Source organism: Cololabis saira, chromosome 6 (genome assembly GCF_033807715.1).
Source record: "Cololabis saira isolate AMF1-May2022 chromosome 6, fColSai1.1, whole genome shotgun sequence".
NCBI lineage: Eukaryota > Metazoa > Chordata > Actinopteri > Beloniformes > Belonidae > Cololabis > Cololabis saira.
The window spans coordinates 39,672,696-39,690,644 of NC_084592.1; the positions used below are offsets into that span (position 1 = coordinate 39,672,696).

At 40.3% G+C, this 17,949-nt stretch overlaps 1 protein-coding gene across 2 annotated transcripts in view; it reads left to right on the forward strand.

Moving 5' to 3' along the window:
- The first annotated feature begins 1,945 nt into the window (after window positions 1-1,945).
- The window catches only part of kalrna (kalirin RhoGEF kinase a), a 91,830-nt gene continuing 75,826 nt past the window's right edge, over window positions 1,946-17,949 (forward strand). For both annotated transcript variants that reach the window (XM_061724105.1, XM_061724106.1), the window contains exons 1-10: window positions 1,946-2,006; window positions 2,086-2,195; window positions 2,702-2,771; window positions 2,858-2,947; window positions 5,026-5,118; window positions 5,370-5,481; window positions 5,565-5,755; window positions 5,835-5,936; window positions 6,014-6,162; window positions 10,116-10,218. In XM_061724105.1, the coding sequence (XP_061580089.1) occupies window positions 1,947-2,006; window positions 2,086-2,195; window positions 2,702-2,771; window positions 2,858-2,947; window positions 5,026-5,118; window positions 5,370-5,481; window positions 5,565-5,755; window positions 5,835-5,936; window positions 6,014-6,162; window positions 10,116-10,218 (1,080 nt within the window). In that variant the 5' untranslated portion in view covers window position 1,946. The remainder of the gene's footprint in view (window positions 2,007-2,085; window positions 2,196-2,701; window positions 2,772-2,857; window positions 2,948-5,025; window positions 5,119-5,369; window positions 5,482-5,564; window positions 5,756-5,834; window positions 5,937-6,013; window positions 6,163-10,115; window positions 10,219-17,949) is intronic.

Here is a 17,949-nt window from a genome sequence, read left to right on the forward strand (position 1 = left end):
CTTGTTTCCATGAACTTGTTCTTTTGTTCATAAGTGAGAGCATGTGGCTAAGCAGTTCATCACAGTTTGTTTCAGGCACAGTCCAGTGTGTTAGTCTTTGCTTGCAGTAAATCTACATTTGTTGATTCTCAATCAGTAAAATTATGCACCCCCCCCCCCCCCCCCATCTCAACATAGACACCCTCTGCAGGAGGGAGGGGCGTCCACGTGTGTGATGGAATGAGCTCCCAACTTTTATCACAGCAGGGGTGGTTTAAATATTTTAAAGACTTGTCTCTTCAGAGAACATCTCCTCTTGTCAGGCTTGTGGGGTGCGGACCCGACCTTGGGAGGCAGGAGTAACTTGTGTTAGGGCTGTTCGATTTTGCCCAAAAATAAAATCTCGATTTTTTTCTCTCAAAATCCGATTTTCGATTACGATTACGATTATTTTGGGAATTGACAAAAGGCAAAGAAATTATTTCAAATATGCTGTTTTTTTATTGAACATTTGCCCCATTGGGCTTCAAGTGCAAACTTTGCTCTTATTAAACCAAAAATGAATGAATAAAGTGCAAGACTCTGTAAAATAAGTTGAAAAAAAGTTTTAAAAAATATAATAAAATATAAAGTTTTATCTCTGAAAAAAAAATCAGCAAATCAGCACTTGCAAACATACAGTAAGTTATATTTCCAATTAAATAAAACAAGACATTTTCTAATTAAACTAAACTGGGTCTTTGCATGCTAAATAATAATGCAACCCATGAAGGAGGTAGAGGTGTGTAATGTCAGTCATTACATTTGCTATTCACAGTTGCAAGTTTTTAGCAAGGAACACGAGCCGGTCTACCGCGTCTGGCTTGAGGGATGCCCGGTGGCATGTTACAACGCCCCCTCCTGCACTAAAGACCCTCTCCGATGGGGCACTTGTCGCAGGTATTGAGAGGTATTTCCATCAATCATTTATATGGTATCAATCATTAATATGTGTGCAGACAAGGTATAAAAAAAAAAAAAAAAAAAAAAAAAAAAAAAGTGAAAAATCGATTTTACGATTTTCACGTTTTAACATCGTTCTAATTACATAATCGCGATTACGATTTAAAATCGATTAATCGAACAGCCCTAACAGACCTGCAAGCAAAGACAAGACTATATATACTGTACACATTTGGGCTGACGACACACAGGTGCAATCCATTAGGGAAGGTTCGGCAAGAAAAGTCAAATTAGAACTTAACACACAACGAAACTCACTCACTCATTCATCTTCTCCCGCTTTATCCGTTACCGGGTCGCGGGGGCAGCAGCCTCAGCAGGGATGCCCAGACTTCCCTCACCCCAGACACTTCCTCCAGCTCTTCCGGGGGGAGTCCGAGGCGTTCCCAGGCCAGCCGAGAGACATAGTCTCTCCAGCGTGTCCTGGGTCTTCCCCGGGGTCTCCTCCCGGTGGGACATGCCTGGAACACCTCCCTAGGGAGGCGTCCAGGAGGCATCCGGTACAGATGCCCAAGCCACCTCAGCTGACTCCTCTCAATGTGGAGGAGCAGCGGCTCGACTCCGAGCTCCTCCCGGGTGACCGAACTCCTCACCCTATCTCTAAGGGAGCGTCCAGCCACCCTGCGGAGGAAACAACAACGAAACTGATTTTCAAAATATAACAGGAAGTTAACCAAACTGAAAACTGTAGCAGAATCTCTAGATCATGACACCTTGCCCAAAATCATAACACGCCTGACCCACACTAATTTTGTACTTCTGCATGTTTTCTCTGTGTACTCTGTCCTTTTTAAAGTAAATGAATTATCATAGCAATATATTTAAAAGGTTTTGGAGTTTTATCTTAAAGAATGTATGAGATTCCTGCATATGAAGGACTCTGAGTCTAATGACGTACAGAACAACATGGATGTATAATGAAAGCTTTGTTTCCGTCTAAATCATCCTTTTGTCACAGGTTCATCATGGCGGAGCTGCTGCAGACTGAGAAGACGTATGTCAGAGATCTCCAGGAGTGTTTAGAGGTGAGGAAATGTCATTTTTTCTGCTTGTGTGATTTTCTTTTGACCCCACGTTAACCTGCTGAACATCTCTGTCTGACAGACCTACCTGTGGGAGATGACCAGTGGTGTGGAGGAGATTCCTCCAGGCATCGCCAACAAGGAGAACATCGCTTTTGGCAACATGCAGGAGATCTACGATTTCCACAACAAGTCAGTGACAAGCAGATTCTTCCTGATTAACTTCAGCGCTTGTGAGAAGCTGCTTGTGTTTTGAGCAGTTTCAACCTGAATCTAGATAAAACTAGACATGGGCATCTACTAACAGCACTACATATCATCTTACATGCTTCTTATTTAAACTCAGGCAGCAGATGAACAGATAATGTTGGGTTAAAAAAATGCCAAAACTTGACAAGATTATTTCAGGCATCTCAGATTTTTCAGCAGGGCTCCATCTCTCACACCCGGGGGGAGTGCTCGGATATTTTTCTTCATCAATTTAACAACTCCCTAAATTAAGCTGAGGACGTCCCTAAATGTTCTCGGAGCAACATTTAGATTTTAAAGGAATTTCTTGTCTTGAATTGATGAATGGAGCTTGTATGTGTTTCAGACATGTCAGTACAACACAATAAAAGTTTTTATTTTGAAATTTTGATTATATTCCTATGTAATTAGTTGAAGAGCTGGCTGACTTTTACGTTACATCGTTCCAGTATTTTCCTGAAGGAGCTGGTGAACTACGAGCAGCTTCCAGAAGACGTGGGTCACTGCTTCGTCACCTGGGTGAGAGCCTGAATTAAACATCTCCCACTTCGGACTTGATTCAGAACAAACTTTGTTTGAAGCATCTTCTTCTCTCCTGTTCGCAGGCTGACAAGTTCCATATTTATGTGGACTACTGCAAGAACAAACCAGATTCCAGTCAGCTCATTCTGGAGCACGGCGGCACCTTCTTTGACGTGAGTTCTGCCTTTAACGTCAACTCTTCAGTCTTTCATTTCACTTTATCTGATCTGAGCTACTTTAAGCCTTCTTACAAGTTAATATTTTGATAGGTGTTCCCTTTTTTTTACTTTAGCAGATTTCCGATTCCAGTTTTCTACTTTTTACAAGTACTATACAAGATACAGTACATAATGTAGTTGTCTTCAGTATATGATATACCACAATAAAAGTGATGTAAGTTGTAGCATATTACAATTCAGTCAAACTCTTGCAACGATGACTTCAAATTATTTTTTTAACAATAAAATATTTTGTTTAGGCTCTTCTCTAACCAAAGCCAACTTATTAGCCATTTGTATTGATATTGGGAGTGATGACATAATCAGTAATGGCATGTCTTAATGCTCCCCCTTTCAAAAGGGAAGTTAGTGAGGAGTAGGGATTTAAGAGCGGCAGTAAGCCGGTGAAAGAAATTGGAAAGGGTGTGAGAGAAAAATACCTTTTGCTCATTGAATGAGCTATAAACGAGATGGAGTAGTTAAAATAAACCATACAGAGCGGGGAAAGTGAGCAGCAAACACCCTTATGAGCTGCCTCATTTGTGGCCAGCAGAAATACAGTATTGTCTTGGCAATATGGGATACAGCATGTGATATATTTTTACGTAACACAGCATCTAGTCACTCTCTCCCTCTTTCTTTTTGTTTGTTGGTTTTTGATTACTGCATACTACATTTGGCAAATCAGTATTATGAACTAATATAGTATGTAGTATTGAAAACAGCCATTATCTCAAAAAATGTGGTATAACAACATACATATCCATTATGTTGCTACAAAAAAAAGTCCTGTAACTGTTTGACTTGGCTTGAGTTTCTGCTTAGACTCATTTAATCATGTTTCATGTTATTTTCTTTTTATTTCTTTGTGTGTTTCTTGCTTACCTTAAGTAGAAATGTTAGATCATGGGCTTCCACCAAAAACCTCTGTTAGTCTGGCTTAGAGCTTAACTCCTGTTCTACTGTCTTTATCCATCCACAATGAGAAGTCGTAAAACCCCTAAGCAGGAGACTGTAATAATATCGGGGAGTCTTCAAGTTCAAGGTCATCTGGCTTCTTTCACTATGTGTTTTACTACTGTGTTTCTTGGAAGAAACTTAGAATTCAATAAAGTTTGATTTTTGCAGTTGATATAACAGTTTTGTGCTCCATGACAAAATATGCCTATGAAGTGTTTGCGTTCAATGTGATTAAAAATGTGTAAAATGGAGATATGATATTGATTTAGAAACATCCCAAATATTACAGTCTCTTGTTCTGTAATTTTTCTAAACCTTGTTGTGCAAAGGGTCAATATACAATTAGCTTCAGCTACACTTTCTCTTTTTCTCAAGGTAGCTCAGTTTATTTGCATAACTACCTAAATCATAACATCTGAGATCAGTTTACAGAGAATTTACACATTTAGTACTAGTCCAGTTAAATTCAGCTCAGTTCAGTTCGTATCTTTGTATGTGTATATTTTGGAAGACTCTTAATATAATTAAAACAAACTTAGGATTAACTTAAATGAAATCAACCTTGTCTAAATGAAGCTGCCTTGTGGTTTCTGTGGTTGCGGGTGTCCCCCCTGTATGCATGAGGAGAGGTCGTGCAGTTCAGCTGTTTCGCCACCGGAGGGCGCGAGGTGGCGCAGTTTCGCTGTTCAGCCACCAGAGGGCGCATGGTGGTGCAGTTCAGCTGCTTAGCCACCAGAGAGCGCCATTTGATCACATGTGAAATACATCACAGGCCATTTAACGGTTTACATGTCAGCAGGTTAATAGATAAATTAACTATACTGGATAACTGTATCATTCTGTAAATTATATTATATAAAATTAAATTATATAAAACTTCATAAAGTCACATTTAATTTTTACTTTTGATCCCAAGAAACATTTCTCTAAAAAAATGAGTATTAATACTATTGCTCCTATGACATGAAAATGCTGAGAAGAACATTCATGTTGCCCATTTTGTTTGTGAGAACATTAAGATTAAAAAGCGATTTGATTTATTTTGTTTTTTGTGCTGCTGTGTGGATGAGCAGGACATCCAGCAGAGACGGGGGCTGGCCAACTCCATCAACTCCTACCTCATTAAACCAGTCCAGAGGATTACAAAGTACCAGCTGCTGCTGAAGGTAGATGCACAAACAGCAACACCCAGTCGCAGGCTCATTATTTACACAAACACAACCATCAAACTTTTTGGTGTTAACACTATATATGTCATGCAATGACACAACTTACATGAAACCAGACAAAATAATTGCAATAATATTGAATGTTTAATTTTGTTGTAACATTTAGAGATTGAAAATCTATTGGCTCTAATTTGAGGCCACATGAAGCCATTATCCCATCTCATTGGGTTTCACATCCTTTCCTGCAGGAGCTGCTCTCTTGCTGTGAGGAGGGTAAAGGAGAGATTAAAGATGGTTTGGAGGTGATGCTCAGCGTTCCCAAGAGAGCAAATGATGCCATGCATCTGGCCATGCTAGAGGGTAAGATGAGGCCCTGCTGCTGCCGAACGGTGCTCACAGATCACGCCGCTCTGTTGTGAACCCACAGTCCTCCTCTTCACCAGGCTTCGAGGAGAACCTGGAGGTGCAGGGTGAGCTGATCCTGCAGGACAGTTTCCAGGTTTGGGACCCCCGGTCGCTGATCCGAAAGGGGCGAGACCGACACCTCTTCCTGTTTGAGTTCTCGCTGGTCTTCAGTAAGGAGTTCAAAGACTCCACTGGAAGAACCAAGTACCAGTACAAGAACAAACTACTGGTGAGCCTGCATCCTTGTTTGAGCTGCAGCTTTCACTCCTCCATGTGTTTTTATCAATTGGCTCCATTTTTTTCTGCAGACATCCGAGTTGGGGGTGACCGAGCACATTGAGGGTGACCCGTGTAAATTTGCTCTGTGGTCAGGGAGAACCCCTTCCTCTGATAATAAAACTGTGCTAAAAGTAAGTGAACATGAAACATGAGGGGAACATGTCTCCCTGTCACCTGTTATGTTCTATTAAGAGTACCTCTCCTCCAGGTCTCCAGTATGGAGGCCAAACAGGAATGGATTAAGAACATCAGAGAGGTGATCCAGGAGAGGATGACTCACCTGAAGGGGGCGCTCAAGGAGCCTGTCCATCTGCCTAAAACCGCAGCACTTACCAAACCCAAGAACCACACAAAGAGGTAAACTGTCATCCCAGAGATAAAAACAGAGGTGCACAAAGTACTTACTTTGGTCAAAGTCTAGATTCTCCTGGTAAAATATTACGTCAATACCTTGCTTAAACAAATTATTACTGAAGTTAAAGTACCTGAATGTAGGTGAGTCATTCTATAATTAGGGGTACATGTCATGTCCATGGGCTGTATTTATCAATTTTACTAAATATTTACTTAAAGCAATGATCAACTTTATATCAGGGCACATTTCTCTTTCATTTAATACAAAAAAGTCAACAGATTCCATCATTTATTTAAAAAAAAAATGCTTATTCTATACTGGATTTTGTTGTTTTTGTGCTGTCCGATTTGCTAAATGTCAGGTTTTGCTCTTCAGATTAACACTAAAATACATTTTTTTGTATTTAATTTCCATAATTATTTGTTCAAAATAATCATTAAAATATTAGAAAAGGTGTTTTATAAACTATTTGGTTCATGCATGTACATTAAATCATCCACTTTGTGTGTGTCCGAGAAATCTCTGTCAACTGTGTTACCCATTGAAAAAACCCCTATAAATCAGCAATGGTTTGCTCCAAAGTCACATGTCCAAAATTATATGATGTCCCTTCCTTCAGGGAGGGAGATTTGAAGACAGTGTGGTAAATTTCTACTCCTCCTCTTCAATACTTCATCAATATTATTGTGTGCACATAGAGTGGTTTAATTGATCGTCAACTGTGTTATCAACATGTTCTTGTGAACTTGCTTTACATGTTATTTTTACAAAAATACAGAGAAACTGTATAAAAACACGAGTTGATCAAGGCCATGTAGTGACAGGTCCAAGGTCTGCAGTTAGCACAAAATGCACTAAAATGGCCGAAATGTCAACTGTGTTACCCACCAACTGTAACACTGTAACACTGTAACTGTAATTAGAGTTTAAGCTTGGCAATTATCGAATTTAGCACATTTAGGGTGTATATTATGGAAACAACTAGATTTTTTATCAAAAAAGAAAACTGATTTTGCCACTTTTGGTTGATATGAAATGTACCCCTAATTATAGAATGACTCAGGTATGTATCCGACAAAAGAAAATATATGCAACCAGTTCACAGATTTCTCTGTGGAAGAGAGTGAATGACTCATAGATCTCCGTTCCCCAGAGCCGGTCCTCAAGTCCTCTGTATTTAGATGTTTCTCTGCTCCAGCACACCAAATTCAAACAAACGGATCACTACCAGCACGTCTTCAAGGTCTGCAGAAGTTTGTAAATGATTTATTTAGGTGAACGAGGTGTGTTGGAGAAGGGAAGCATGAAGGACATGCAGGGCAGAGGACGTGAGGACCTGGACTGGAGAACACTGCCCAACCCGCTTGTTCTGTGTGAACCCACATGTAGAGAAACATGGATGTAGAAAAAAATAATAGTAAGTTTCCTCAAACATTAGTTCTCAAGTAAAGTACCGGTACTATTAAAGTATAAGTAAATGGACTGCAGTACTGTGTTCACCAAGCCTTTGAGAGGCTGCAAACATAATGCAAACATAAATACATGATTTAAAATGAGGACTCACCAGATTTGTATTCACAAGTTACAGAGAGCACATTTTCAGTTTTAATCACAAACCGAGGTGTTTTCTTTCTGTTTGTAGCTTCTCAACCTTCATACATGTTGGTGATAAAATTCACTCATTCTGCTATTTTTTGTCAAAAATCTTGATGAAGTGTGATCAAATATTTTGTTATTTGAGCTGATAAAATGTTTTATAAATCACAAAACAGCTGACTGAAGCCCTGCCATTAACCCCACTGGCAGGGTGTATTACGGCTTCTCAGAGTAGAGTAGTACTAGATGAAGTAATGCCATCAAAAGTAACTACATGGCTAGACTACCTATTAATGGATAGGTATAGCCAGTACTCGAGTTGTAAAAAAAAATCAGGGGGGATGGTGGATTTTATCATATGGGGATAGATCATTTGTGCTGATTACAAATAATATAATATATTACAAATAATAGCACTAACCAAAACATCTGCAGAAATACTGCAGGAATGACATAGCAGCAGTTAAATGCAGCCTTCTGTAAGCTTTAAATATCCACTGGGCTTACATCAAATACATCAAAACACAACAATAAAAAACAGTTTTCTGAACTTATCAATATGACTCTGTCCTTCACAGTATAAGTAAAATGGATACCTGCAAAAACCCAAAATAAGAATATTTGTCCTATTTTGTAGTTAAAAAAAATCTTATTACACTTAAAACAAGGCTCATCACTGGAAAAAACAACAATTTTCACCTGTTTCAAGTAGATTTTCATTTGAAATAAGTAGAAAAATCTGCCAGTGGAACAAGATTTTTTTGCTTGTAATGAGAAGATAAATCTAAGAGAATCTTAGAGATTTTTCTACTTATTTCAATTGAAAATTTACTTGAAACAGGTGAAAATGGTCAAATAAATTATTTTTCAGGTGATGACTCTAAATGTTGAAATAACAGTAAAACCACATTCATTGATGAAATGACATAAGGGATGGAAAGGGGGGATGGCAGTTTTACAGGGGGGGGGTGATTTTGACCATTTTTATTTCAGGGGGGATGCCATCCCCCCTCATCCCCCCTCAACTCGAGTACTGGGTATAGCTAATGATCATCTGCACTGTGGTGAAAATGTGCTTCTTAATATTACTACCTAATGAAAGTATATATCAGGTAAAGAGTATGGCTCCAGCCACAGAACCCTGTGGAACACCATGATCAACATGTGTATGAGGAAGGCTCCATGTCCACATGAACAGACTGGAATGTCTCAGACAAACATACTGTATCTTAGAGCAGGTCTTTCCTATTTGTTGAATCCCGATTAGCACATTCAAGTCTCATTAACAGAATGTTATGATTGATTGAGATGAAATGCTGTGCTGAGATCAGATCAGACAAGGTCAGGCATAAGTCGGCTGTCTGGGGCCACAAGATCATTGGTAATTAAATCCTGACTGGATCTCTTCAAAAAACACAATTTCTTTATAAATGGTCACATAGTTGATTTACAACCTTTCAGAAATTTAGAAATCCAAGACAGTTTGGCTGAAGATTGATTAATGCACCTGGATCAAAACTAGTTTTAATCCAGAATTAGATGTTAAATTACAGATGTAATACAATGAACTTTAAACCCTGAGGCACATAGCCTGGTGATTAAAATAAACTGATGACATGCAACTGGAAATGTTAAGCGATGTACCTTCTTGAAGAGTGTGATTGTAATGGGATCTAAGAGACAGGCACGTGGTTTAGACCAGGGGTCGGCAACCCGCGGCTCCAGAGCCGCATGCGGCTCTTTAGCGCCGCCCTAGTGGCTCCCTGGAGCTTTTTCAAAAATGTTTGACTTTTTTTTCTCCTTTTTTTTCTTCTTTTTTTCTTTTTTCGTTTTTCTCTTTTTTTCTCTTTTTTCCTTTTTTCTCTTTTTTTTCTTAATTTTTTCTTCTTTTCTTTCCTTTTTTTCTCACTTTTTTTTCTTTTTTTCCTTTTTCCTTTCCTTTTTAATCTCAACATTTCGACTTTTTTCTCGACATTTCGACTTTTTTCTCAACTTTTTTCTCGAGATTGTACTTCAACATTAATCTCGACATTTCGACTTTTTTCTCGAAATTTCGACTTTTGCCATTTGCCTTTATTCTAAGGCTTATACATACAAGACTTTTCATTTTCCGGCTCCAGACATATTTTTTTTTGTGCTTTTGGTCCAATATGGCTCTTTCAACATTTTGGGTTGCCGACCCCTGGTTTAGACGAAACTGTTGGTGTTTCTTCAAGCTCAGAGAGCTCAGCAATAAGGAACCCGTTCAAATACATATTAAAAAGGATAATTTACTTAAAATTCATCCAGAAAAGAAGCTTGCATTTGTCAGCGATTGGATGTCATGACTGTTCCTTCTGACTGTGCTGTGTGTTTACAGGGAGGGAGGTGAAGACGGAGACAGTCAGGGAGATGGCAGCAGCCAGCCAGATACCATCTCCATCGCATCCAGGACGTCCCAAAACACTGTAGACAGCGACAAGGTAGGAAACACGCCCTGAGCAGGTGAGGGGGAGGTGAGAGAGAGGTGAGGCAGCTGAAACGAGCTGATGACCCACACCTGTCCCAGCGCTACAGGGTCTCCCGGCCAGTTACTGCAGGCAGCAGCAGGGGTTGGCCATGTGCTTGTCACAGAAAGACATTCCCAAGTCCAGACTCCACGGAAGCCCTGTTCTGAGACATTTACGTAGAGACACTGTGTTTGTAGTTTATTTGCACCTGTGAGAAGCAATAAGCAATGTAGCTACTTGGGAAGCAATGAAAACTCTCTTCAGGATGTGTTCAGGCGTTTGTGCCGAATCTCCTTACCAAAGTGCATCTCAAGTCCAAGTAAGGCCTTTATTTTGACAGGTTGTTCTGCAACAATAACAGGAAGGAACAAAATAATTATACTAAATCACTTTGATTACTTGATGTAATCCCTTGTGGAGAAAGGGCAACGTGTTGCTCAGGCCTCATATACACAGTTCTCAAGTGTTTCTCCAATTATTTGATGTTTATTAGGATGTTACCGTACGCTAAACTGGAGTCTCTTTAAAAGTAGTCAGTCAGCTTCTGTGATGCAGGTTCATGGGAATAGTTTACGAAGCATAAATGCAAAGATTTTGAATGGAGTCTGGTTTAGCTGTTGATGTGGTTTTGATTCCACAGCTTTGTTCAGTGTTTTCATCTGTTTTTTTCCTCAAGTTGTACCCCAAAGCCCCCCCCTTTTGTAACTTCTACTATTGCACACAGACGCGAGAACAACCCCTCACTAATGTCAGCCGCGGTTTCTTGCTGTGTTACAGTGTGCCCTTTTCCCCGTCCAACCCCACGCCTACGCAATAGTCTTCCACTAAATGTCAGCAACACACACACACACACACACACACACACACACACACACACAGACTGGCCCCATCATTGCTGCTTTTGTTTGGGCTCTTGTTTACGCCTCGTCTGCTTTTACTTTGCAATCCTGCCAGTTAACCCTTTACTTTTCTCTTTGCTCACAGAAGATGTTCTTCACATCTTCTGTGAAGAACACCCCCCACCCCTCTGTGTACATATTAATGCTTACAGATCTTGTGGGGTGTGGGTTTGCTGTTCTAGTTTTTTGTTTTTAAGGATTTGGAAAACTCCAACTAACTATTTTTGGATCCTCCTCTGCTGTTTTTTTTTTTTTCTTTTTAAACATTAACAAACAAAATCATTTTTTTCCTAAATGTTGTTTTGACATAGTTCTTGTGGGATTTGCTGCTTAAGCTTTAAATGTGTGATGTTTTTCCTCCTCCTTCATATCGTCTGAATCAGCTCCATGTGTTCTGTGCTAACTGACTTTGCTTTTACTTGACTCACTCTTTACTACAAGTTAAGATATTTACCTTTTTTTATTGTTTTGCCATCAAACACACAGGATGAAACGTGTTTAGTCTGGTTCTGAACCAGCTGTAGAACTGTTTCCAGTTTCTATTTGGGTATATACTGCTTTGTTGTTGTTCTTTTTGGCTTCACCTTTGGTTTTGGACTTTTTCTGAAGTTTTGGTTTTTGACCTGCTTTGGGAAGTGAGAGCAGCCTTAGGAATAGTGTTAATTTTACCAGAAGAAGCATGGTGTTCAAAGCTGCAGCTGATAGAGGCATAAAGCTGATGAGGTGCAGAGGTGGAAGCTAGGTTAGCGAGCAAGTGTATGGTTGAACGACGGATGCAGCGTTTGAGAAGTTCAAGGAAGGTCAAAAGTAGCAACAAAACAGATTTTGATCGTGTCAAACATTCGCTGTGGCATCGTTCTGATGCCACGTTCTGAAGCTTCTGCAATATCACAATTGATATCCAGAGTTACGTTAATTTCTCCCGAAGACCTTGTCTCCATGATGGCAGAGTCGGACCTCAGGTCTAAGGAAAAACTTGGTCATTCAGCATCTTCAGGTATTCAGCTGACCTTAAAGCGGTGCTGAGCCTGGACCTGACCAACTGTGGCAACCCAAGATCATGGCGCCGCCCCCACCAGCTTGTACGGTAAGCACTAGGCATGATGGGAGCAGCCCTTCATCTGCCTCTCTTCTTACCCTGATGCGCCTATCACTGTGGAACTCTGGGTAAATCAGGACCACATGACCCTCTTCCATCGACCCAGAGTCCGGTGTTTATGCTTCTTTTTTCCAGTTATCCTCACTGATAAGCTGTTTAGTCCTTTTAAGTTACATTCACATTGTTTGCGTCGAAGTACTCTTACTTTCTTTATAAAAAGTAGCCGTTAGTTGTTCTGTTGTCTCAGGATTTGATTTCACCAAACGTTTGAGTGATCGCTGATCATGTTTTTCCGACTACATTTCTTCCTGGGAGATGATGTTTTCCTACCCTCCTTCCAGTTTTTAATAATGCTTTGAACAGTTTAGTAGTTTCAGCAATCTTCTAAGATCAAATTAAATCAATCTTTATTTGTATAGCGCTTTTCATACAGATGAAAAATGCAACACAAAGCGCTTTACATAAAGCATAACCACTAGGGATGGGCGGTATGGACTAAAAAATGTATCACGATAAATTCTGGCATTTATCCCGATAACGATAGAAAAAATACAAAAACGTCATCAACGGGAATCTTTCTTTCTTTCTTTCTTTCTTTCTTTCTTTCTTTCTTTCTTTCTTGCTTTCTTGCTTTCTTGCTTTCTTTCTTTCTTTCAGGCTCATTTCTTTGCTTTCTTTCTTTCTTTCTTTCTTTCTTTCTTTCTTTCTTTCAGGCTCATTTCTTTGCTTTCTTTCTTTCTTTCAGGCTCATTTCTTTCTTTCTTTCTTTCTTTCTTTCTTTCTTTCTTTCTTTCTTTCTTTCTTTCTTTCTTTCTTTCTTTCTTTCTTTCTTTCTTTCTTTCTTTCTTTCTTTCTTTCTTTCTTTCTTTCTTTCTTTCTTTCAGGCTCATTCCTTCCTTCCTTCCTTCCTTCCTTCCTTCCTTCCTTCCTTCCTTCCATAAATCAGCTTTACACAAAAACGTCATCAACGGGAATTTATCGTTTTTACCGTGAGATGACAAATTCTTACCGTGGGGAATTTTTTTGACGGTTTATCGTGAACGGTAAAATATCACCCATTCCTAATAACCACCCCCACAAACACACACTCAGATAGATGCAAGCACACTACAGTTCACACAAGTATATGGCTGAGCACTGAGGATCCAGGTGAGGAGGATGTTTCCTTTGCATGACGGCAATAATTGAACCCTTCTGAAAACAGATTGTCTCCTCTACGACTACAGGAGGCATCTTCCGACAGGATTGTTAAAGAAACGAGAGGCATCACTGCATCGGTCAGGTTAAATAACGTGTTGCTGGGTGAAACATGATCATTGCTGCAGTTGTCATCCAGTGGGCGGCTCTTAACTGCTGTACTGGTTAAACCCAGGTGATGAATTTTGGACAGGCAGTGTTTACGGCAAGCAATATTTAGGCGTGATACAGCGTTCTGTCCTATTATTGTCCAGCTCCAGTTCTAATCAGTATGGGTATGTTGCAACAACTATTGTTCACAGCCTTATCTTAGATTTATTTATATGAGAGCAGCCACCTTTGGATCTGTTTGGGTCCATGAAGAAACTGAGTGAGCACATGAAGTGTCTTCGGAAGCAACTTATCAGACTGGACTGACGACTTTGAGACGCAGTTGAAATATTAAAATGTGTTTTCTTCGCTGAGTGTTTGTCTGGGGTTCTTGAGCAGAAATGTTGAATCAAAGGAGCTTTTTTTTAGCTGTTTTGAAATGAATCCTTGGACAACTTGGAGAGCAGTAATTCTCTCAGCCTGGCTGTCTCCGTCTCGTCTCTGATTTAGATTAGTTTTGAAAGGAGCAACTGAAGTTGAGCTGAGACATTGTTGGGGTCCAAACCATCTGTTTTAGGAACTTGTATTTCATAATTGCTGTTTGTTATTTGTTCCTGTCCTCCTTTTTTTTTCCTTTCAACCTCTGCCGCCCTTCAGTAGCTGCATTTACACTTCCACAGTCAGTTTCTTCTGTTCAAATGCATCCGTCTGTTACTTTCCCTTCCATCTCACATAAAGTGAAATAACAAGCTTGCGTTGGCAGAGTCATATGTTCCACTGTCTGGGTTTGGAGGGCGGGGAGCTTCTGTTCCCGCTGGTTTTATACACATGTTTTCTTGCCAGCACACTGCAGTGGCATTTGCAACTATCTCTGCCCACGTTGGAGAGGCACATCGTAAGCATTTCCAGAAGATGGGTTCATCCACAAATCTCATGGTTGAAAACATAGTATCCATACATGCAAGTAAACCCTGAGGTCAGCTTGCTACGTTACCGTACTTCTTTTTTCTTCCCCTCCAGTTTGCTGATGATCAATTCAGACCGGTCCCTGCCAACTAAGAGCCCTCATCCTGTTGTGTTTGGAGGAAAAAACCATTTGTTAAGCCTCCGGCTTAGGAAAGAATTGGCCCAAACCCGGCTGGCGGCTCCAGTTTTCTTCCGGTGTGGAGGAGTGTGGCACCCTGAACTCGGCCAAAGATGAATTTTCTTCTGGCTTTTGGACCACACCCCAACAAGACACGCCGTAGTCCCAAGTCTAAGTCAGCTTTGCCATTTGGGCCAAATCTGACCCACAGCGCTCAGCTGGAACCCAAGTTGGAACCAGCTCCCGACCGTTGGGCCACATCCGGCTCTCTCTGGTTAAACTGGGCCCTAAGAGCTATCTGGGCCTCTGCCTTTTCATATTGAATTCTCTCTGCTGGCTGGCACAGTTAACATCAAAAATTGATCATTTTTTTGTCTTGTTGAAATCATGGTGGTGGAAAAGCCTTCCTGCTGTGGTTGGGCGGCGGCGGAAGGACTGTCTGCTCCCAACATCTCCTGATATGTTGGCAGGAACGCATCCATCAAAGCATGAAAGTCGGTTTGTTCCCGCTGACGTTTGACACCTCTCCTCTTTAAACCCATCTGAAACTATTTCACTCCATGTCTTTGCCAGCCATGGTTACTCAACAATCAGTGATGAAACGAGTATTTTCTCATACATGCAGACTTTAAACCAGAAAATCCCCATTTCACCGGGGCATTTAATTTCTATGCATTAACTCCGTAGTGATAACACACAAGGGTCATTGTCACTTTTTTTAGACGCGCTTTCATGCATTAATTCATGTACATATGAGCTTACATTCCCCAGGATGATGAAGGGAGAGATGGGTTAAACTCCCTCCTTCTCTCTAGCCCAGGGGTCAGCAACCTGCGGCTCTAGAGCCGCATGCGGCTCTTTAGCACCGCCCTAGTGGCTCCCTGGAGCTTTTTCAAAAAAGTTTGACCTTTTTTTTCCTTTTTTTCTTATTTTTTTTCTTTTTTTTCCTCTTTTCTCCTCCTTTTTCCTTTTTTAATCTCGCCATTTCGACTTTTTTCTTGACATTTCAACTTTTTTCTTGAGATTGTACTTCAACATTAATCTCTGCATTTCGACTTTTTTCTCGAAAATTTTCATTTTTTCTCGGCATTTCGACTTTTTTCTTGAGATTGTACTTCAACATTAATCTCGAAACTTTGACTTTTTTCTCGACATTTTGACTTTTTTTTCTTGACATTTCGACTTTTTTCTCAAAATTTCGACTTTTTTCTCAAGATTGTACTTCTACATTAATCTTGACGTTTCGACTTTTTTCTCGACATTTCGAGTTTTTTCTCGACATTTCGAGTTTTTTCTAGAAGTGCATAATGGAAAAAAAAATCCCCCTAGTTATAACTAATATAGAAACATGCAGCATGTGTTGCCTTCATTCATTCTAAGGCTGATACAAGACTTTTCATTTTTTGCAGCTCCAGACATATTTGTTTTTTGTGTTTTTGGTCCAATATGGCTCTTTCAACATTTTGGGTTGCCGACCCCTGCTCTAGCCATTCTTGCTCCTTCTCTACATCCTTGACGCCTCCTTTTGAACTTGTCTGCGTTTGGCATCTTATTTAGGGCTCTGCCTGGTCTTTGGAGAGGTCAGCTCTCTGTGTGCATCGTTTCCTTTTGTCATGATGTTGTCATTATGGCTCATGAAACCAGATGTTAAAGAAGAACCAGAATTCTTGTATTACAGCACAGCACTAGTGTAGAAGAATCAGCATGTTAACAGGAAACAAGCTGCAGCGGTAGAAGGATGGGAAACAATGAGGATGCAAAGACAAAATAAAACATGGCTCCCCTCCCGGAGAAGCACCATTCTGGGGTTGTAACCGGTCATCATACGCAGAAGAGCAACGATCAGTCTTGCTGTTTTGTCCAGCTGCTTCAGCTCTGACACTTTGCTGAGGTCCGGCTTCTGCAACAACCTGATGAATGCACGGGTCCTGCTGCATGTGTGGAATCCGCCTTTTCTGTGACGCGCCTTGGCTTGGTGAGTCAGCTGCGGTTCAGCCTGGGGTTTTTGTTATTTAAAGCATCATTCCAGCGGCTGTTGACTTGGCGGCCTTCACGGCTCCGCTGCTGCCGGTCCTATAGTTCAGACGCTTATTTTGCCTCCGTCTTCAGTTGGAGTAAAAATTGTTTTTCTGGAAGCCATGCTCCATAAAACTCACCAGCGGCTAGACCCATTTTTATACTATTTTTCCTGAAAGGAATTAAAGCAGTCTCCAGACATGTCTATCACAGAGGTACATGTTTGCTCTGACAATAAAGCTCTCTGAGATTATTTTTATATTTTTTTTTAAATGAATTGGAACTATGCAAATAAACTGACTGAGCAGGATGGATATGTTCTTATGAAACGGCGCCGGTATGAGATGCTGATAAAGAATGAAACCTATTTGTTGCCCATTTTGTAAAGAGATCTAACTACTGTAATGTGATCCTTGTTCCCAAACAAACCAGTGGACATGAATTGAATTTACATATTTTAAGACCTCAATGAACATATTCTGTTAACACCAGCACCTTTTTTCAAATGATGTAGTGTTGAACATAAAGGCCAAAATTAGTTATCAACACTGAATGTTTACCACATTTTTGTGGTGAATGGGAAAGCTGGACGTGTTTTGATACAGGCAGCTCTGTAGTGGGCGACAGCAAAGCAGCACATTGTGCATTTCTGTAAATGGTACAGATAAGACGGATGATGCGAGCAGCCGGCTGGCTTCAGAATGAGGGAGAGGACCGAGGTACAAGTGGGTTTGACCTGGACTTATATGGTCCGCTCTCCTGGTCTCAGTGAGGACTAGGGATGGGCGGTATGGACAAAAAAATGTATCACGATCATTTCTGGCATTTATCCCGATGACGATAAAAATGACGATTAAAAAAAACCTAAACTACACCAATTAAATTGAATTAATGAAAAACAATTAAATTAGTACACCTGTACTGCAACACTTTCATTTATTTATTGAGACCATGTGTTACAGTAGTTAAGTTTACTGAAGATAAAAGTCCTGCTGAGACATCAGTCCGTTAATCTTCGATACGTTCTTTAGGTGATAACAGTCTGACTTCACTACTTTTTTAATGTGGCTGTTAAAGTTCAGGGCTGAGTCCAGAACCACTCCCAGATTTCTTGCTCGGCTCTTGGTTTTTAGTTTCACTGCTTGAAGCTGAGTGCTGATGTTTACGGCTCCAAACACTATTATTTCAGTTTTATCTTCATTTAACTGAAGAAAGTTCTGGCACATCCAGTCTTTAATCTGATAAATGCATTTGATTCACTGTTTGAATTGGATTATAGTCTCCTGTTACGATGGTTATACAGATTTGTGTGTCATCTG